General features: G+C 49.3%; 13 protein-coding genes across 13 annotated transcripts; 6 read left to right on the plus strand and 7 right to left on the minus strand.

Moving 5' to 3' along the window:
* Positions 1 to 334: 334 nt before the first annotated feature.
* On the minus strand, positions 335 to 745 carry BDR25DRAFT_356174 (uncharacterized protein; the record flags this gene model as incomplete). Its single annotated transcript, XM_033695587.1, has 4 exons — positions 335 to 403; positions 459 to 470; positions 543 to 617; positions 692 to 745. 4 exons carry the CDS (start codon positions 743 to 745, stop codon positions 335 to 337), a joined length of 210 nt encoding a protein of 69 aa, XP_033546741.1.
* A 432-nt stretch (positions 746 to 1,177) lies between these two features.
* Positions 1,178 to 2,653, minus strand: BDR25DRAFT_356176 (uncharacterized protein; the record flags this gene model as incomplete). Its single annotated transcript, XM_033695588.1, has 10 exons — positions 1,178 to 1,252; positions 1,324 to 1,405; positions 1,503 to 1,673; positions 1,711 to 1,751; positions 1,804 to 1,925; positions 1,955 to 2,072; positions 2,134 to 2,179; positions 2,304 to 2,465; positions 2,503 to 2,601; positions 2,637 to 2,653. The coding sequence occupies 10 exons, from the start codon at positions 2,651 to 2,653 to the stop codon at positions 1,178 to 1,180; spliced, it is 933 nt and encodes a 310-aa protein (XP_033546742.1).
* Positions 2,654 to 3,106: 453 nt separating this feature from the next.
* On the plus strand, positions 3,107 to 3,292 carry BDR25DRAFT_227396 (uncharacterized protein; the record flags this gene model as incomplete). The annotated part of the gene is made up of 1 exon (XM_033685247.1): positions 3,107 to 3,292. A coding segment is annotated over one exon (186 nt), but the record flags the coding sequence as incomplete, so codon positions are not given.
* Positions 3,293 to 3,451: 159 nt separating this feature from the next.
* On the plus strand, positions 3,452 to 3,607 carry BDR25DRAFT_227826 (uncharacterized protein; the record flags this gene model as incomplete). Its single annotated transcript, XM_033685258.1, has 1 exon — positions 3,452 to 3,607. A coding segment is annotated over one exon (156 nt), but the record flags the coding sequence as incomplete, so codon positions are not given.
* A 998-nt stretch (positions 3,608 to 4,605) lies between these two features.
* On the plus strand, positions 4,606 to 5,758 carry BDR25DRAFT_288360 (uncharacterized protein; the record flags this gene model as incomplete). The annotated part of the gene is made up of 2 exons (XM_033688385.1): positions 4,606 to 4,797; positions 4,843 to 5,758. The coding sequence occupies exons 1-2, from the start codon at positions 4,613 to 4,615 to the stop codon at positions 5,756 to 5,758; spliced, it is 1,101 nt and encodes a 366-aa protein (XP_033546745.1). The 5' UTR covers positions 4,606 to 4,612.
* Positions 5,759 to 5,956: 198 nt separating this feature from the next.
* BDR25DRAFT_288362 (putative endo-exoxylanase) lies at positions 5,957 to 7,511 on the minus strand (the record flags this gene model as incomplete). The annotated part of the gene is made up of 2 exons (XM_033688386.1): positions 5,957 to 6,557; positions 6,694 to 7,511. 2 exons carry the CDS (start codon positions 7,509 to 7,511, stop codon positions 5,957 to 5,959), a joined length of 1,419 nt encoding a protein of 472 aa, XP_033546746.1.
* Positions 7,512 to 8,168: 657 nt separating this feature from the next.
* Positions 8,169 to 9,500, minus strand: BDR25DRAFT_304292 (uncharacterized protein). The gene has a single exon (XM_033690177.1). It carries the CDS (start codon positions 9,448 to 9,450, stop codon positions 8,293 to 8,295), a length of 1,158 nt encoding a protein of 385 aa, XP_033546747.1. The 5' UTR covers positions 9,451 to 9,500; the 3' UTR covers positions 8,169 to 8,292.
* A 1,234-nt stretch (positions 9,501 to 10,734) lies between these two features.
* BDR25DRAFT_263332 (SET domain-containing protein) lies at positions 10,735 to 11,919 on the minus strand. Its single transcript, XM_033686815.1, has 2 exons — positions 11,791 to 11,919; positions 10,735 to 11,740 (listed from the first exon to the last, which is right to left on the minus strand). Exons 1-2 carry the CDS (start codon positions 11,908 to 11,910, stop codon positions 10,739 to 10,741), a joined length of 1,122 nt encoding a protein of 373 aa, XP_033546748.1. The 5' UTR covers positions 11,911 to 11,919; the 3' UTR covers positions 10,735 to 10,738.
* Positions 11,920 to 12,086: 167 nt separating this feature from the next.
* Positions 12,087 to 13,125, plus strand: BDR25DRAFT_394221 (uncharacterized protein; the record flags this gene model as incomplete). Its single annotated transcript, XM_033698293.1, has 2 exons — positions 12,087 to 13,037; positions 13,090 to 13,125. The coding sequence occupies 2 exons, from the start codon at positions 12,087 to 12,089 to the stop codon at positions 13,123 to 13,125; spliced, it is 987 nt and encodes a 328-aa protein (XP_033546749.1).
* A 406-nt stretch (positions 13,126 to 13,531) lies between these two features.
* On the plus strand, positions 13,532 to 14,322 carry BDR25DRAFT_192268 (SYF2-domain-containing protein; the record flags this gene model as incomplete). Its single annotated transcript, XM_033684294.1, has 2 exons — positions 13,532 to 14,170; positions 14,233 to 14,322. Coding segments are annotated over 2 exons (729 nt in total), but the record flags the coding sequence as incomplete, so codon positions are not given.
* Positions 14,323 to 14,647: 325 nt separating this feature from the next.
* BDR25DRAFT_288376 (uncharacterized protein) lies at positions 14,648 to 15,727 on the minus strand. The gene has a single exon (XM_033688387.1). The coding sequence runs from the start codon at positions 15,674 to 15,676 to the stop codon at positions 14,831 to 14,833; it is 846 nt and encodes a 281-aa protein (XP_033546751.1). The 5' UTR covers positions 15,677 to 15,727; the 3' UTR covers positions 14,648 to 14,830.
* A 257-nt stretch (positions 15,728 to 15,984) lies between these two features.
* On the minus strand, positions 15,985 to 17,040 carry BDR25DRAFT_326024 (uncharacterized protein; the record flags this gene model as incomplete). Its single annotated transcript, XM_033692249.1, has 4 exons — positions 15,985 to 16,191; positions 16,222 to 16,491; positions 16,579 to 16,751; positions 16,923 to 17,040. The coding sequence occupies 4 exons, from the start codon at positions 17,038 to 17,040 to the stop codon at positions 15,985 to 15,987; spliced, it is 768 nt and encodes a 255-aa protein (XP_033546752.1).
* Positions 17,041 to 17,659: 619 nt separating this feature from the next.
* On the plus strand, positions 17,660 to 20,004 carry BDR25DRAFT_326025 (uncharacterized protein; the record flags this gene model as incomplete). Its single annotated transcript, XM_033692250.1, has 3 exons — positions 17,660 to 17,719; positions 17,774 to 18,728; positions 19,502 to 20,004. The coding sequence occupies 3 exons, from the start codon at positions 17,660 to 17,662 to the stop codon at positions 20,002 to 20,004; spliced, it is 1,518 nt and encodes a 505-aa protein (XP_033546753.1).
* Positions 20,005 to 20,064: the final 60 nt, after the last annotated feature.

Raw genomic sequence — 20,064 nt, forward strand, 5'->3', positions numbered from 1 at the left:
GTAATATATTTTAATTCTTTAGCATAAATTAAGGCTATAGCCTTTAGTTATAAGCTCTCTAGAGATCTTAAAAGCGCAACGCGCCTACATAGGCGTAAGAGGCCTTATAGAGACGCTATAAGCTTAAAACATAAGACTATAACTTTAAAAAACACATTAGTATACCTTTTTATATATATTTATATAGCCTTAAGTTTTACTAATAATTATTAGATAGTTGTTGTATAATTCTTGCATAAAATAAGTAAATTCACAGTTTGTATGTGAGTTTGTACGCGCGCAGGGAAAATTGTTGTGTTGCCAAGGAATTCCACCGATTTTTGCACCAGATAGATTAATCTCCGAACACGAGCCCCCTGGCCCTCAGCAACCTGCCTTCAACCGCCCAAAACCACCAAAAATCCTATATAACTACCGTAAACGGTTAGTACAGCAGCCTCATGTATAGTACAGTATACTGAGTAGATGCCCTGTACGTACGTACGTGACCAAAATCAGTGTACTGCAGTACTGTACTATTAGGTGTACTAACGGTTGGACACACTGCCTACAATAACGGGTATCGCAGATCGCCTCCGCTTGAGGAATACCCTCCAAGGTCGTCGAATATCACCAATCTATGGTTTCTTAAGGTTGAAATGCTAGTTGCTGCTTTGGAAAAGGTGATTAGGTCCTGTCAGTCATTGAAGACTTCAGTATTTGACTCTCTTGACTCAAGCGGCCCTGAGTAGTATCTCGAATCCATGCTGTACCTTGAGGCTCATCTCTTATCCTTGTAATATCTGAGAATAATGAATGACTTTGACTGGCTAGTAGACGATGACGCTCTTAGCTCTTTGAAAGAATTTGAAAGGTTGCAATATGTCAAGCTGCTCATGTATCTCTTGGTGGGTAAACCTAATGACAGCTAATGTTGAACTGGTCTGTCCTCGAGGGGGAATATAGTGGCCATTAGCTCCTAGTCACCAATTCCACGACATCCTCGAGGTGTTGCCGCCAAGTATCGAGCGCCTTGAACTGAATTTCCTATTATATTTGCAGGATGATATTGGCAAACCCCCCGATAACCTACTCCCAGAACGTGGAAGTCAATTAACAATCCTCGAGAACGTCGCCTGGAGAGCGCAATTTTTTTTTTTGGCCTAGCCGTGAAGAAGAAACCCCGCCCTTCCATTTGTTAATTTAAGACCTTGCCCACAACTTGGTTAATTAGGTGACCAGGTGGAAGAGAGCCTGAATGTTCTTCGAAGAACTGAGGATGTAGAGGAGTAAGTCGACTACTTTAAGTATGTACATCGCCCTGATTACTTAGAGTTTCCACACATGCTTCGATACAACCCATACCTTGATTAGACCCCTTTCGGTACCTACTTGATAGATGAGAAGTCGGGTACTAGCTACAGATCTGAATGAGACACCCCCCAACTAAGCTCGCTTTTGCGCTATATGATAGGGAAACGGATGGATTGGAAGACGCGGGAGTTGGGTTCTAGGGTCGGAACCTGTTTGAACTGAAGCTAGGAGCGGAGATAAATATGAATGAAATGAGTTCTAACGATGAAATTGCCTGAATTGATAGTAACATCTGTGGCGATATAGCTGTTGATGTTTTGGAAAGTATAACCCCTGCAGAGCTCTTGACAATATCTCCCTTGTTATTGAGAACAACTCTACTACCATCAGCGCAACATGCTGTATTATTACCGCCACAATAACTTTCGTATTTGTAGATCGCTGTTCTTAGAAAATGGCTATCCTATGGGGGCTCATCTGCAATACTATTAGCGTTGCAATTCATTCAACCATGAGGGGAGAGCTTGCCGTACAGATAAAATTTTGCGCAAAAATTTGAGTCCCAAAAGTGGAAAGAGAATTCCTCCCCCATGTCTGATCTCCATGCCCTGAGTTCTTGCAGAGACGAGTTTCTGAGCAGTGTGTACCAGTGTTGCAGCACTGATAACCACTCGGGCACTGTCATTCGTTGTAGCAGATAATATCATCGAAATGATAATAAGATGTTCCCGAAGAGGGCTCTGAGAGGGAGCACGCGACGAGCAGGAGAATGGAAGGCTCTGTTAGTTAACTCATGGGAAAGAGATCAGTAAGAGGTTCAAATTAAGGAAAAGAGTGAACGATCGTAGTCTGGTCCCGGAACCGCAACGCCGAAAGAGTCCGGAGGCTGGTATTGGTAAATTCAATTAATTGGATTTAGTGGCTGTTTAAGAGGCTAGTTTGGGTTATCTTGATCCTCTCCTTCGGTCGCCCTAAAGACTTCACCAAACTTTAAGTACTCAAATCTTTACAATCTTTTGACAAAATGCGCCACCCTGAATGAAAAGCACTTTCTCTTTCGTACGTTTTGTACTTTTTCTACCTTGTTTATGTTAATAATTTTGGGCAGTAAATTCTGTTCAAAATGGGTATGCTGATGACATGTTGGTCTTCTAGGATGTGCAACAAAATTTCTTCGTGAGACTGGCGAAAATATCCATGTATGGAGACGTGTCCGAAGCGGAGCTAGGCTTAAGCAAATGGGCTATGAAAGATTTATATTGAGGTGAAAATGCAAAGCATAAACTGGTGCCTCCCCGCTGATGGGATCTATAATCGGTGGACTCGCCCCTTCCTCTTCTTACAAAATATGTCTATACATTGTCAACTCTAATATCTGCTTTGAGTTTTACCTTCACTCGTTTTCTCTACAGATTCGACGGCTGGCGGAATGCATAGGGTTTTTTCAAACCGAAAGTTTAAGACTGTAGGGCTATTGACCTTTTCTATTGTCTTCATCTTAGGGTTCTTTCATTGGCATTCTAGAGGGTTTCAGCACATGTCAATACCGCACTTCACTCACGATTTCTTTAATTCTGTGTCATCTTCACATCTTGTAGAAATGGCTACGTTGACGACTCTCGCTCCATCCGCTGCGTAATCGTGGGTTGCTGCTAGTAAAAAAAACAAGGCACGACCTACGTCTACGCCTCTATCCGTTGCAATTGTGGCAGCTGCCAAATCGGATACACACCTAGGGTGGCTACCCGAGGTCAATAACAGGTTATATTTTCCGAGTTTCCGCCACACATCTCACAATAATGCGAATAGTGTGTGGAAACTCTACCGGTACAACGTCGACGATCTGAATCCACCGCTAGAACTATGGTTTCCCGAAAACAAAGGAAATGGAGCGGTGATCTACCCCTCATACAGAATAATAGACTATGATTCGCTGCCTGAATACTCGATTTTCATCCATGGGCACCGGCCGTCGTGGCATCGGAAGGAGATATGGTAGATCTAATCAATAGCATTCGGATTCCAGTCCTGAAAAAATAGGCTATATTCCACTTCGACGCGATTGGTATCCGTCTTTCCACTCAGAGATCCAACCAATCGACCATGGCGCTACAGTGTGGGATCTGCCTAGATAGAACTCTTTGGACCCTAGGTAGAGTTGCCAAGATTAATTGCTACCCAGTGTTGTGCGCAATTTGCGGCCACGCGCGATGTGCTAAGAGGTAGAACAACGGTGGGCTACGAGAGGATGAGAAAGTGGCCTCTCCAAACTAAGTTAATTAACGATATGAGCGGACGGGTGTTCGAGAAGTGATGGGCATATGTCATGACGAAGGATGCTGTGAGGTGAGATTAAGGACGTTGAGATTTTCAGAGCCCCTCAGTGCTGATGGTGAGTTAGATGTCTTCTACTACAATAATGTACTTGCGATTATTTCGGATAGTGTGGTATTAAGGACTGGTAGGTTCTTCTAGAGGGTCTCGCTAGATGGCAGGAAAAGAATAGTTTGTTCGAAGCAGTCTAGAGAGAGGAGGGATGGTATCCAGTGATGACCCTCGAAGCTCTGGTTGAAGGAAGAGTGAAGTGAATCCATTCATGGGATATATGTCCACCCGTATCAGACCAAGGAAGCTCTTGTCTTCCCCTAGTCTTCAGATACCTGAACGGGTGAGCAGCACAAGCTTTATTCCGATCAACACGAAGGTATCGGCGACTCAGATTTCAAGTCTGAAATCAAGTCGGAAGATAACTGATAAGGCGGCGCTTAAACCTTGCGCTGTTTTCTGAATTGATGTGTCCGAATTGATAGGAGAGGTCTGGTGTAATGGATGAGGTGGGAGGAGCAAGGCAAGCCCTGGACTAGGTTACAGGTATTTAGGTAATATGTAACTGAGGTGGCTCTATGGTGGTAGTAATATATATACATTCGAAGATGAAAGAAGTCCTGAATTACAGGGGCGGCGGGAAGGGTTGTTTTGAAACGCCATCTTTCTGGGGATGAAATTCTCAGACTCTTGGTTATCGGAAAATCAGACTGTACTCCGGATCTGATTTACCAGTAACTGCAATCCAGAAGCGGTCAACAGGAAACTAGCAGCAGAAATTAAGATATCAAGACAAATTAGAGAGAAATAATAGAGATGGGGCAATTTGAGAGGTCAAGCAGCCGGCGGGAATGACGTCGTCCTCGCTATGGTCACCCTGCCCTGATGTGGCCTAGCCTCACGTGAATTCGCGAACGCTCTACGCGCTCGGACGGAGTCGCCGGACTATCGCGATCATCACTCCTCGTCCAAAACTATCAAACCATTATCCACTATGAGCCGAGCAACGGTCGAGCAGGCGCTCATAGGTCTTATCCCCACCCTCAATGGTCCCCTACCACCAGAGCTCGTTGAACTCGCTGCATCTCTCCTCGCGCGATCCCGGAGCGTCGCCCACAGTCTGAAGCAGGACGAGGAGATCGCGCGGCCGTACGCATGTGCTCAGTTAGCTTGTGAGAGGTACGTCCCAGCGTCGCCTTCTTAGTAGTTATTCTGACAACCTAGTAGGCTAAAAAAGCCCCTCAATCTCCCCACCATCATATCCCGCCCTCCATGCCCTCCACGCATCTACAAGAAGCTGTACAAGTACCTCGAAACCGCCTTACCGGAATCTACTTCGCACGCACCCGAGACGCCTCGAAAAGGTGCTGCCGCCCAAGTTCCGGCATCGGCTCGGACTACACCTAAGACACCGCTAAGTGCTCGGAGGACTCCTCGAAGCATGAATAAGGATAGTGCGGGTAATCTGGAGCCCCCGGAATGGACAATGCCGACGATTCGCAGCTTATTGAAGGTTTTCTCAAACCCTGCCGCGGCACCGCATGTATACACTGGTGTTGAGTCCACATTGCCGCTTCTAGCCCGAATGGCCGCGGCCGCGGTAGCACCAGAAACACCTAGTAAACGGCCACGTCGGTCTACAACCATTGCTGCCACCTCTATTCCAGACCTATCTGATACACGTGTCCTCGCACTCATTGCCGTCATGCTGTTGTATGTCCTGTCGCGCCTAAGTCCGCAAGAGATCACACCAGAACAGTTCGACGAGTGGCGAGAAAAAGCCGTGTCCACGCTATTGAAATCTAAGGCTGGAAAAAGTGCCTCGGAAGAAGGTCTTCTCGCCGACATTGAAGAGCTGATGCCCATGGCGCAAGAAGAAGGTTGGCTACGCATGGAGTGGTTTCTCAACGTCGCTCTTCCCGAAGATATGGATGTAATGGAGGGGATTGAAATGACGAATGGCAAAAGCCGTACCGTCGGCGGACGAGATCGAAGCCTGAGAGATGGCGGGAGTGAGTACATAGGCCTTGGCACCATGATACAAGACGCCACGGACTACTTGAGCGAACACCAACGAGCAGACTATGAGAAATGGAAGGCTAAGATTATGGCAAGGATTGAGGAAATCGAAGCTTCGTAATCCGTCTTATTAGTTCAATACCCCATTTTATCACCTAAGCTGGATGAAGGCACAGATCCTTCAGGACAGAACTCTGCGTCCTGTTGATCCATGCCACTGATGTTTACAAGATTTGAACTGATCAAATGCGCCCTGCTAATATTCCGCAATATCTGCAAATATGCATACAAACCCCGTACTACTCCAACACCCTCGCACTCACGGCTGCAAAACAAAAGTAACCATACTCCTTGCTGGCACGCTCGCACTCACACTCCCATCCGTCCCCAACTCACTCGTCAACTCATCACACTCATGACTATTATCCGTAATCCACGCCTTCGCGCTCTTTGCCGTAAACCCCCCACCCGCAACCTTCACACTAACCGCACCCGCACTCCCTCCCCCGTTAATAACCTGCACACTCACACTCCCATCCAAATTCTTAAACGCACTAACCTTCCCGCCACTGGGCCCACCGCTCGCACCCACCCTCACAGCACCTGGTCTCACAAACCGACTCCAATTCGCAAAAGCCCAGAGTCTCTTACTCACTATCAAACTCTTCTTATCATCAGCAATACGTATGAGTTTAGAATTCGTAGCGCCGCCTTGGACACCGACCCAATACAGGTAGGCCGCGCAATTTGCCCTGACGACGGCGTCGTAGATTTTGTTGGCCCAGAGGAGACCTTCGCCGGCGCCGTTGGAGCCGTACCATGTGGATGTCCAGGCGCCTTGGAGGTCGGCGTTTTCGGTTTGCCATACAGGTTGTTTGTTGGCGGTTGAGATGGGAGAGCCAGGAGAAGAGGTGTAGGAACTGGGGGTTCGCTCGTTAGCCGGCAGCCGGCTAGTTTCACATGGTCTTACACCGCATCTCTCTCCTCTCATAACGGGGGGCTAGAAACGCGGATACGATACTAGATATCCGAGGAAAGGAGGAAGGAAGAACGTACTGCGCAGTAACCACCCCCAACGCTTCCCCAACCCCATTCAACCCACTCATCATCCCCTGCTGACTACTCCACCCCTCAGCATCACAACACGCAATCTTCACCTCCTGATACCCCGCCTTATCCAACGCTGGTCTAAGCACCTTGATAAAATCCGCTGCCTGTTGTCCACTACTTCTCATACTAGCATAACTCGTCGTTAAATCCGGCTCGTTCAGAAAGCCCACATGCGTTACCTCTACACCAACTTCCTTATAGTACGTAATATACTGCACGAGATAGTCCGCAAACGCCTGCTTCCAATCTCCAGATGAACATGTCGACCCAGAGACCCCGCATAGTGTCCCACCATTCGCATCGTTCCCGTTGGTTTTCATGTACCCCGGCGCGGACCATGCATTTGCGTAGAATGTCTTCACGCCGTATTTCACAGCTTCAGTGCTAACCCAGACCTGACTATTATCGTTGCCATCCCAAACATACTTTGGCGTTGCACTGGGGCCGCCAGGGCTCTTGGGTTGGATGGAAACCATGTGGTCGCTGCTAGAGTCGGGGCTGGATCCGATGCCGTTCCGGAGGATGCTGAAGCCGGCGCCGGAGGTAGTGTTGAAGAGGAGGTCGAGGGCTTGGCGTTGGAGAGTTGTAGAGAGTGCGTGCATTTGGTTGGCCCGTTGGAAGGTTTCGCTCATTCCGAAGCCGTCCATGGTTTGGTAGGTTTTTGTGAGGTCGACTGTTACCGTGCTGGCTTGACGCGGCGAGAGCGTGAAGCGTGAGGTTGCTGTTGCTGCTAGAGCGGCGAGGAGAAGGGTTCGGGACGCCATGGTGATGGTGGTGGTGGCGGTGATGATGATGATACTGGAGGATGACCAAGGGAAGCGTCGCGTGTGGTTGAAGGTCCCTCTCGCAATCCCATGATGGCGGCATAACGTCGTCTTTGTGTACCTTGAAATTCGTCAAGCCGCAATAGAAAGCCAAGTGCGTGTGGAAGTCTCGTCGCGGCATTCTTCCATTATCCAAATTGTCGTGTTGTATATTAGCGGCAATATCAGACTCGGCATTCGAGGCGACAATCGACATCCAGGTTCCCCGCAATATCGCCGCTCCCCACATGCTCTTCTTATGTTCTACATGTGCCTGGTCGTAGATTTTCTGCCAAGTGATTCCCGGGTTGAATGGAAGGAGAGGCAGGTTTGAATGGTGGAAGATTGGTGCTGGGATGCAGATTAATTTTGCCGATGCTTTGGCCGGGGATGGTGGTAATATAAGAATAGAGGGATAACTGGGGTGGAAGAATGTACGATATGTGCTGCAGCGAGCTTTGGAAATTCTGCAGGTGGCAAGGGACACTGATGGACACTGATGGACAAGGTGATAGGAAAGCTGAAAAGAAGTGTGACTAAGAAACGGGAACAAGATTGATCTATGGATTGTCATTCGTTTAGAGCAGAGACTAGCATCGTCTCCACCGGGTATCGTAACCTAGATATCTGACATTCATCTTTGTGAATGCGTTCACTCACTGTATGCACTCGTTCTCTAATAGCCGTGAAACTGCTGTTGTTTTCCTGTCGGGTACAGCCAATAAACCGAGGAAAAGCAGTCTTATACATCAACTTCTCTCCGATAGCCTTGCTTTCCCCTAGCAATAACATCACCTAAGTCCATATCACCAGTCTTGCGGTGCAAATTTGACACAAATCGTTTGCCACCATCGGAGTTTTTATGTTGCGTTTCCTCGGCAGCGGCTTCAGCTTCACGCTGACGAACGCGCTCCTTGCGCTGTTCTTCGACAGACATTGCATCTGCCTGCATCTTTGCAAGCTTATCTGCCACACTCTCTTTGTTCTTGGGCTCTTCTTTGACTGGTATCGGTGATCGGACCCGACGGGGCACGTCGCTAAAGTTTCGCCGTGTTGACTTCTCTTCATCAAACGATCGCCGTCGAGGAGGCGGTGAGCGCCGCCGATTGTCGTAGGAGCGTCGCGGAGGACTTCGGTCTCGTCGGCGGTCATCCTCTCGGTCATCACGGTCACTCCGTCTGTATGGAGAGCGCGACCGTCGACGATCGTCCCGGCTGTCCCTCCTACGTGGAGATGGAGAGCGGCGACGATAGGTGTCCCTTTCATCTCGGCCATCCCGGTGACGCGGGGAGCGTGAACGCCGGTGATGGCGATGGCGACTGTCTCGTTCTCCAGAGTCTGTCGAGCGTGATCGATCTCGGCGGCTATGGTGTCGGTGCTTGTGTTTCTTCTCGCGCTTATCTCCATCCTTTTGTTTCCGCTGTGCCTCCTTCAAAGCCTTGAGCTGCATCTCCATCTTCTGCTTCTGGATCATGAGCAGCGGATCCTGGGCCACCTTCATCTGGGTATCGCGGGCCGTGTTCGCATTACTGCCGGTGACTGTGTCGATGCTCGCTGCAGCACCCTTGCCCAGAGTCTGCGTTGTCGTATCATTTGCCTTCAACAAACCATCAATCCTCCTCTTGCCTAGCAAATAACCTTCCCGCTCCTCAGACACACCCTGACCATCTGCGCTGGGGCCGTTATACATCCAGTCCACTCGCTTAGTCGCCACTCTCCCGCCAGCAGCTTCCTGGAGTTTCTGCAGTTCTTCGATGGCGCGCTCCTCCTCGCGTTCCTTGCGCAGCTTCTCGATGAGTTTGCGCTCATCAAGGGCAGATTTCTCTTCTTTCCACACACGCTCCTGGTTCTTGCGGAGGTGGGGATGCCATGATTTCTTGAGGTTTAGATCGCCTCCCATAGTTGTGGCGATGTGTCGGGAATGGCGAGGAAGTGAAGTGGTGAATGGAGATGCAGGAGCTGAGAAGGTTGAACTTGTCCGCCACCAGCATCGTTGCCCAGCCTCTGCCAAGCCTTACATAATTCGACTTGCACCCCACTGCGGCATCGGCATCCTCGATTAGCGTCTATGCACGATTGTCTTTCGTAAACAGTGGCGCCTCCAAGATTTCACAGAACCTACAAAATGGTCAGGTGGATTCAACAATAAAGGGCCTCCCTCAATCAGCACAGATTCTTGCTAATAGACTTGCTAAAATATTGTAAGCTTGGGTGGCGGTGCAGCCGAAGATTGTTGTATTGGTGTGGAGGCGGAAAGAGGGCATTGTGGATGGTGGGATATATAGTTAAGGAAAGCACTGATGTTGATGCCGAGCATTACAATAGATTAGGAGCATTGTGTGGGTTGCTAAATACAGTGAATGGCCGAGAGTGCAACGACTTGTAAATAAATGGACCGACATCGCGGTGCATTGTTCGAAGTGAACGGCACTAACCAGTGCATTGAAGCGCAGAAAAGTCACAGTAGTAAAGGTCCTGCTAGATGCCGAAGCTGATGCTGGATTAAAACACGAGATAGGTGTTCCGCATTCCATTTGGCCTCCAGGATTGGGGATGAACTAGCGGTACGCCTGCTACTGACGCGAGGACACGACGGGGTTGTATGGGAACTGCTAGAGCAAGACGCTGAAGTCTAGGCTGAAATAGGTGATGATGACGATCAAGATGGCAGGTGTCTGGGTTAGTTACTGCTCGAGAATATGGACCAGGACACATTGCAGTGCTGGACGATGGAATTCGAGTGGTACTGCAGCTCTCAGCAGAACACCTTGCGTAGTCGGAAATAAAAAAGCCACGACGATTGCTAGTGCCTGCTATGAAGTTGACTTTATTAAAATTTCTAATGTCTTGCAGGTATGTTCCAGGGACTCCTTCCCATTGGAGAATGCGGAAGTGTAAATGTTGCCGCGAATCACACTGGGCTGATTGAAGAGTATTAATTTGGGGCTCCTCGAGGCACACTGGTGCAGCTATATATTTATTCAGCGTCATACAATGAAGGAATTTGTCGCCTACCTACCCGCGAAACCGATATGGTTCTAAACTCGCAGGGCAATATCAATGGTCAATCCATGTCTGGGACCTACTGCTGACGAGCTCTCTCAAGGCCGTAGCCTTGCGAAATGTGTGTTTTAGTTGAAGAGGGGACGTTGATCTCGCGGTGGACATGACGCTCCTCCATTTTCAGGTCAATTGCTGAGACGTTTTAGCGTCTGTGTGACCATGGTCTCTATTTGCTTCCACCTTTGCGCGAGAAGTTTTCGTTGACACTCCAGACCCACATTTAGCTTTTCTATCTCCCCCAGGGTCTGGTGAATCTCCCCCACGAATCGACCCAGGAGTTGCACTAATAGAACATTGACCCTGCGCTGAGAGCGCTCGCTATCAACCTCAGCGTCTGTAAAACGTTCCCATTCCTTCCGTGTGCAGCAAAATATCCGCAATGCCACTTGCGTTCTGAAACACCCTGGTGTCTCTCGATCCAGCGTATAGTTACCTAGAAACGCTTTGTCCTTTAAAGCATCCTCCTGCTCTTTGTTTAAGCGTGGGAGAATTAGCTCATCGAGATATACGGCATCAAACTGATTCTCCGCCAGTACGAACCCATACTCAGCGAGGAGGAAGTCATTGGAATGCCCACCATAGGAGACATGAATCTCCTCACCCTCGCGGTATGCGCGGTCTGTCGTGAAGGTGTAGCTCTGTCGCGAGAAACTCGTTTCAATGCCGCTATCTGCGTGGTTGAACAGATCTGCTAGCGGCATCAAAGCCAGCCTGTCGTCGTGGGGAAGTTTCTCCATTCTTGGAGTTGTATAATAGAATGACCTCGAATTGACGAGTAACCAAGAGTACAAATACTTCTCGCGGCTGATATCTGGGAAGGTCTTTGAGACAATGTCCCAGTCTCGCTGGAACTTGAACTGCTGTTTCCTCAGGATATCCTTGGCAGGCTTAGGGAGGAGATCCTGGAGTTCTTCTGGCCACAGGAGCGGAGTACCGGCCTCGAAGTCGGGCAGGGTCGGAAACATAGTATTCCAGGGTGCGAAGTCGGACCTGTTGTCCAAAGCGAGCCACGTTGCCAAGAGTGCATGGAGGGAAATATCTCGTGGAAGCTTCCGAGAGATATGTTTGGGCACAGTATGCAGAGTGCGGAAAGCCTCCGCTGGGACGGTCAGAAGGACCTCTCCCGCCTGTTTTTTTAAGTCAGAATTATTTCTAAATCAAAGGCTGGAAAGCTTACCTCGAGTGGCCGTGCTGCAACAATTCCGACGCCTCTGCCGCAAATTGCCTGAAGTAAGATCCCATTTGATTGAACGCCTTTTGCTAGCGCCCAGTGGAGTAAATCGTCGTGGGTATTCATTGTGGTCAGATAATGTTGTTTTGGTGAGGGTTGTCGTTGAGTCCGATATAATACTCGTAAAGAAGCGAATCACAGGCCAGGATGAGCGAACAGTGCCAAGCCGTGGGAAAGCCGCCCGCGGGCGCCAAGGAATCCCATTGTAAATTCCTTGGACCTGCAATTCCACCGCGCAGCAAATGCACAGCAGCAACACCGGAATCCAAATGGCAACGCGAAAAAGAAACGAGTGGCTTGAAGCTGAGGAAAGCGATGACGATGAGCGAGGCTACGATTCTGAAGAAGAGAGCAGATCGCATATCCTGCGATCGTCGAAACGCCGGAAAACCGCCCACCAATCTGCAGAAGAGGACGAAGACGGACAAGAGGAGCAGGCCCAGAGCGACGAAGGCATAGAAAATAGCGGCAACACCCTCAAATGCCTCAAAGACCAAGAAGTTCCTACTTCCACAACATCAAATCCCAATGCCTCCAAAACCACACCGAAACCTGCAAAGCCAGTCAAACCCAAGAAAGACCGCTCTGGGGTAATCTACCTCTCCCGTGTCCCACCATTTATGAAACCCTCCGTCCTACGCTCTCTTCTAGAACCCTATGGCGCTATAAACCGCATCTTCCTCCAACAAGAATCCTCGACATTACGCACCTCACGCCTTAAATCCGGGGGGAATCGTCGCAAGCTATACCTTGACGGCTGGGTTGAATTCTTGTCCAAGAAGGACGCCAAGTTCGTCAGTGAAAGTTTGAACGCGCAGATCATTGGTGGCAAGAAGAGAGGGAGGTGGCATGATGAAGTGTGGAATATCAAGTATCTGCATAAATTGAAGTGGCACCATCTCGTCGAACGACTTCAGAATGAGAATGCGGAGAGGACAGCTAGGATGCGAGCAGAGATTGCGCAGAATACGAAGGAGAATAAGATGTTTTTGGAGAATCTGGAGAGAAGTAAGATGTTGCAAGGGATGGAGAGCAAGCAGAAGAGTAAGAAGGCATTTGAGAATGCCGGAGAAGACGGCACAGGAGAGGGTAAAGTGATACAGAGTAGGGAGGTTGACAAAGTGCCAAGGCGGACATTCAAACAGAATGAGGTTAAATTGAAGGGCGAGAAAGAGGTGGAGAATGCAGACGAGGTCAAGAGGGTTCTAAGTAAGATCTTCTAGATGGATGTAGGAATATAATTAGAACCATATCATGCAACCCATTAATCCTTCATCTTGATTGCGGTCAAATTTCTAGGAGTGAACGAATTTTTGAAATAAGTGTTCCTATTCCTCAAATCGAGATGTTCGCTAGCCCCTACTATTCATGGCGAAAAGTATCCCACCACTTGCAGCCTGCTTGGCGACACGATGTTTCATAGCAAAGGTGCTTCTCTCTTTCTGCTTCGCATCGTATGAATGTACGAAGCACTCCTAAGTTCGTGGTGGTACCTGGCACGTGATTGTCTCTAGCTTCCAAGCCGCCCTTGGCGCACGTGAAACCCAGCTTGCTCCCATCCCCACTCCTCTCCCGTCAAAATACAACCCCAACGTCCAACATGGCCGACATCGAGAAAACCGAGCCGCCTCCTCCAGATGCCCCCGCAGAGCCCTCATCTCCCGCCCCGTCTGCAGAACCCCTACCCGACCCCAAAGCCGCCCTCCAAGCGCGCATAGCCCGCTTCGCTGCCCTCAAAACCCTCGCAGCCGACGCGCGCAAAGCCAACGTCACCGCCGTCCGCGACGAAGAGCGTTCGAAAAAGGTCTCCCCCGAGGAGCTCAAAAAACTACACCAACGCCTCGACGCCACTGAAATAAAACTGCTCAAAGACTCCGACCCCGACTTCGAGCGCAAGCGCGCCTGGGACTACACGGCCGACGAGGATGCTTTGTGGGAAAAAAGGCAGAACAAGAAGGCCCGGAATAAAGACAACACCTCTTTTACCGATTTCCGAGCCGAGGCGAATAAGACGTACAAGCGCCAGGTCAAGAATCTTGTAAAGGTGGATCGGGACGAGTATATCCGGAATAAGGCACAGAAGCTGGAGAAGCAGGTGCGAATGGGATTGTTGGAGTTAGTGGAGACGGAAGAGGGGGATGTGTTTACTGTGCGTGCGGATGGCAGGATTGATGAGCCGGTTGAGGAGACATATGATTTTGAGCATAGGCCGAGTAAGGAGGCGGTGGATAGGTTGGTCAGGGATTTGGATAGAGCTGAGGAGAGTAGGAAGAAGAAGAGGGTGGAGAAGGAAGAGACGGGGGATGTTACGTATATTAATGCGAAGGTATGTGGATTGTGTAGATTGGTTGTAGGCCGAGGGGTTGGACTTGTACTGACGTTTTGCAGAATCGGCAATTCAACGAGAAGCTATCGCGGTTCTACAATAGATATACGACCTCAATACGCGAGTCCTTCGAGCGCGGGACGGCTATATGAGCTAGTGGTTAATTTCTTCTCCCGATACCCCAAGCTTTGGCACCATGGAGTTCATGGAAGCAGTATGCGTGCATGGATGAGGCGTTATGGTTATTACCTACATTGGGTCTTTAAAAAGCGGGTATTGCCGTCCTCTTAAGTATATATTCACATTACCTTAGCAGAACATGACAAGTTCATACTGCAGTGGGAGTGTTCTTCGAAATACAGTGTTTGTTAGGTCGTAGCCCAAAGACTTAAAAATCGTCATCTGGGTTGTGTGAGCCCGTTGGTCATAAGTTAGACAAAGGCAAGTGCTGCCACATACACTGGTGAACCTCAAATGCAAGTATCGCACCCTCTTAATGGGCAAGTTTATTACCCACGAGGTAGCTGTTGGATGATATCACCTAACCATACCCCATTAGTGAACCCCCGAAGCCAAATACCAGCACCGGCCCCATAAACAAGGTCGGTGAATCGAAGCCCAGAACTCCACGCTATGCTTGATACGAAAGAATCGACTCTCTCAAACCTTCAATTTCTTGGCAGCCTTATCCTCTCCATTCTCGGTCCTCATACGCTTGAAAACACTCTGACTCTTCATTTTTCCTAAACCCGCCTTATTCGCCGGAATGGTCTTTGGTTTCAAGCCAAAGCTCAGCTTGACAGGTGGTGCCGGTGCCACCGGTTTCTCCTCCTCCTCCCCCTCCCCCTTTTCCTCCCCCTCCTTCTTGCCTTCCGCCTTCTCCTCTGCCGGCGGTGTCGCATCGCTCTTCTCCCCTGCCTTCCTCTCCTCTTCAACCTTCGCCTTGGCCTCTGCCTCTGCTCTCGCTCTCGCCACCATCCTCTTCATCATCTTATCCTCGCCCGCGCCCCCCCTCGCCTCCGCCCTTTCAATCTCCCGAATCTCTTCCCTCCTCCTAACCGCCTCTGGACTAACATCCCTCCACGCAATCATCAATCCATCCTTTTCATCCTCCTTAACAAAACAAATCCCTTCCCTCCCAAGATACTTACAAAACTCGGTCAAACTTGCCCACTTTGTCGCATTCATGTGCATATGTTCCTTATCCCGAATGTACTCGTTATAATACCGATTCGCGCCGACAAACTTCTCGCCGTGCGAGATCCGCAGTTGGGTTATGAACGCAGATTTGAATTCCCGGCTGAAGTCTTCGATATATTTGCGTGGGTCTTCACCCACAAGTTGCATTTGCCGCACGTGGGATTCGGATTGTGCGTGGCATTTGAAGCCGTTGGCATCGCGACATTGCTTGTTACAGGCTTGGCAGTACCAACGCAGGCGCTGGAGGCCTTTGCTTTTCATTTTGTTGGCGACATATTTGGCAGAGCCAAATTCGGCTTTCGGCATGGTAGTGAGGGTGGTGAGGAGGTTCGTGTAGGTGTAGTTTGTAGCGTTCTGTTAGAGTTGCGGAGTGGAAGTCGGAGGCTGAACGCCACTTGAGTTAGAAACCCCGGCAGAACTTCGGGTAGTGTTACACGTGATATGACCTCAGCAACACTCCAGGGCTTCTAGGCATCTTGCCGGTGATTTAAGCATGATAACTTTCTCGGGACCATTTTTTCTACGCGCATCTGAATCCCATCTGATTGTTGTTTAAACGGATCAGATTCGAAGTTGCATACATGTCGAAGTCTACTCTCAACCAGCTAGTCTTTCTACTCACACTTGACACCCACAAGCTCACAAGAAACCTTCCAAAGTCTCTCCTCCTTTGCCTGATCATACGCCCACGTCTCATACCCATCCTCCAAAAAGTAGTACCCGTCTCTCACCGGCCCAGGAACTTGGCAATTCTCTAAATACTTTCCACCTTTGCGTTCCCACACCCTCCCGATCGCAGCCCACATTGTCGTCGCTGCTCCCTAGGACCGACTCCTGAGATGCTCTGCAACGCCTGGAGTCTTCTTCCATTCTTCCGCCAAGTCTGCAACGTGTACCTGACGCCCAGAGCCATCCCATATTCCACCAGGATGCAATGAGAGACCGTGGAGACTGCGTGCACTGTATCGTCGCTCGGTTTGGTTAGCCATATAGATGTTTGCGACTTTGCTTTGACTGTAGGCCTTGTTCGGCTCGTATTCACCTTCTAGATTCAGGTTGTCGAAATTGATCTCGTTGTATCGATGCCCCATTGACGATACGCACACAACCCTGGAATTGAACTGGGTAGGAGAGCAGGCTCAAGTAGATGGAATAGCACGAAATGTGCTAGATGGTTTGTGCTAGATTGGGGTCTTGAAATCGTCAACTGCGCAGCCTTCTGGTGTAGCCATGACGCCCGCGTTGTTTATGAGGATGTTTAGTTGGCCATGGCTCTTCTCCAAAAAGTCTGCAGCAAAACTCCGCACAAACGCGAGCGAGTTGAGATCCAGGAGGAGATCGAGTTTCCCCGGCTCGAGGTGCTCGCCTAGAGCTTCCTGACCTTTAGCAAGGTCCCGTCCGGTGCCGAAATATGAGCATCCGTAGCTTTCATATCGATGGCCGTGTCAATGCCGATGCTGGATGAGACGCCGGTAATGAGGATGACTTTGTTTGCGAGCTTTCCCGCTACATGGTTAATAATCTGTTGGCCGAATAAAAATGGAGCTTTTACCTTCAAGGTCATTGTCTTTCACAATCTGCATAGCTGTGGGTTGGGCATCGCCTGGGCCTTTGGAGTGCTTGGGAACTGCAGCATAGCGGATGAACTCCGGAGCGTCAAAATCAGCCATGGAAGTGGGAGGCTGGAGAATGGCAACACAGGAATAAGATTCGAGGAGACATATATTATTGATTGAAAACAAGGCTAGAATAGGAGAAAAGGAGGCACTAGTTATTGGACTGGAGCTCTCTGCAGATGCTTGGAGGGCTTAATATACCTAGGTTTGAACATCTTCAGTGCAAAGCCAAGCAAAACATATTATGGTGCAACAGACAAAGAGGCAACCATCGTTGCGCCTGACCAGACATTGAGTCTCCGTTCTTGGACGATGTGCACCATGATTCAGCTATCTGCAGGTCGAGTGATGTTGTGTATGTTAGGAAGGTCGGGGGACACGGACAAAGTTGGAAATGAGCACTCCATTCCGACGACGTAGTTCCAGTGCGAGGAGGCCACGGTGCCCGGCATTAAGTCTGTCCTGAATAGAGCATTGAGTTGACGTGAACAATTCCTTAAAGGGGAGGCTGTTGGTCCCGACATGCCCACTGCGGCCTTGGCATCAGATAGACGCTAAGTATTTTTCTGCCGGGCGGTGATGGACGAAAAGTCCTGCCACCAACCGTGAGGCCTTTGGACGTCTCATACATTTTCCCAATCCAATTAATCTACACAACACCGCTACCCCAGTTATGCCGTCCACACACAAGAAGGAGAAGCCGTGGGATACCGAAGATATTGACAAGTGGAAGGTGTGTACACAGCCACTCTGACAATATTATGCCACATACTAAGCTACTTCATAGATCGACAAGTTCACCCCAGAAGACAATGTGGGCGGAACCTTCCTTGAAGAATCATCCTTCGCAACCCTCTTCCCCAAATATCGCGAACAGTACCTCCGAGGCGCCTGGCCTTTCATCACAAAATCGCTAGAGAAAATTGGCATTGCATGCACCCTAGATTTGGTTGAAGGTTCCATGACAGTTAAGACGACACGGAAAACTTATGACCCAGCAGCCATATTGAATGCGCGCGATCTGATAAAACTACTCGCAAGGAGTGTGCCCGCTCCCCAGGCGGTAAGGATATTGGAAGACGACGTCGCATGCGATGTCATCAAAATCCGAAATCTTGTGCGAAATAAGGAGCGCTTCGTTAAGCGCCGGCAGCGGATACTAGGTCCCAACGGTTCCACATTGAAAGCGCTAGAACTGCTCACCGAGTGCTATATCCTGGTTCAGGGCAACACAGTGGCAGCAATGGGATCATACAAGGGCCTCAAGACCGTTCGGAGGGTCGTGGAAGACACTATGGCCAATATCCACCCTATCTACGCTATCAAAGAGCTTATGATCAAGAAAGAGCTAGCCAAAGACCCAGAATTGGTCAACGAGAACTGGGATCGCTTTCTCCCGCATTTCAAGAAGCGGAGCTTGAGCAAGAGACGAGTTCCGTACAAGGTCACCGACAAGACGAAGAAGGTCTACACGCCATTCCCACCGCCCCAGGAGAAGAGCAAAGTTGACCTGCAGATTGAGAGTGGAGAATATTTCCTGGGAAAACAAGCGCGAGAGCGAAAGACGAGGGAGGGGCGTGAGGCCAAGATGAAGGCGAAGCAAGAGGAGAGGAGGAAGGACCGGATCAAGGAATTCGTGCCCCCTGCCGAGGATGGGGCGAAACCCAAGAAGAGGAAACGTGAAGGTGGGGAGGGAAAGGAAAAGAAAAAGAAGAAGAAAAGGGAGCATGGAGAGATAAACAGTAGTGACGATTAACCTACTCTGCCTTGGGGCAGACCAGGATGGTTCTTCTAAAAGCAGCTGCCAACAACCACCTCAGAGCTCGCTATATCACACTTTCTATAGCTCGGAACCCATCTGTTCTTTTACGTAATCAAACTGAGCTATCTTGCCAGCCTTTCGCTAGTTTAGCTGTGGCGTTGGATGAGAATATGGGCCTTGTTATCAGCAGGTTTGTGCAGCATTACGGGCCATGGATCTCTGTTTATATTGTTCGATAAGATAAATATACCCAATTTATTTGTTTCAACAGTCCCTTGGTGAAATGTCTTGTCCTGTCGGGTTAGTCGCATTCTGTACGTACATGACTAAGCATCTCATGATGAGCCAAAAATAGCATCCACCATCTCAAATGTCTTGTTTCATCACCACCCAGCTCCCTGGGGGAGTTTGGTGTCTTCCCTCCTTCAGTGGCCATCCCATCAATCACGTTCTCAAGAGAGCCAAGCAACCATTGTTTCTCACCGTCCAATATTACAATGGGGCCACTTCTGTTCCTTTTTTCTCTCCTCGTTTTCAGCAACGTCTTATTCGCCAACCCAGCTTTGTCCACTGGAATCATCATACAACAATGCTGGCATGAAGCGCCTTTCCATTCAGTAGTTCTGCAGTGCTCTCAAGATGGACTCGCCGAGCTCGTAACTAGTACCGACAATCCTCCCGTAGTACATTCCTTGTCACTACCGAAGAACTTCGGTCCCTGGTCCTATCCACCCGTCTGCACTCAATTCTTAGATTCTTTAGAAAGTAAGCTATGTGTCTATACAAATGCGTCATTCGGCGATGGAAGAGGCATATCTATCTTCACTACCCCAAAAATCGCAGAAGAGTTCGCGGCATTGCCACCGTTCCAAGATCCCGCATCAATGCAAGATGTCAACACCAATTCTGGAGCTTGGTATACGCAAGAGCTGCCCGGAAAAGGCATAGGAATGCTAGCAAAGAAACAGCTAAAGTTTAGAGATCGTGTGACAACGTATACACCTGCGCTGCTCGCCCACCATGAACAGGAGCTATCGACTCTTGAGCGTGAGAAGTACTTCCGAATTGCGGTCTCCCAGCTTCCAGACGCTACCCGCGACAACTGTCTACAGCTTGCCACTATATATGGTGACCCCAGGATTCGTATTCAAGACATCGTAAAAGCGAATACTTTTCAGTTACACATTGGCGGACAGAACCATCTCGCCGTTTTCCCTGAGACGTCACGGCTGAATCATGCCTGTGCGCCAAAGTAAGCCCACTTTGTCTTTGAGTTCATGATGTGTGTAAACTGACGAAATAGTGCTCAATATTTT

Source organism: Lindgomyces ingoldianus (genome assembly GCF_010093535.1).
Source record: "Lindgomyces ingoldianus strain ATCC 200398 unplaced genomic scaffold BDR25scaffold_19, whole genome shotgun sequence".
NCBI classification, from domain to species: domain Eukaryota; kingdom Fungi; phylum Ascomycota; class Dothideomycetes; order Pleosporales; family Lindgomycetaceae; genus Lindgomyces; species Lindgomyces ingoldianus.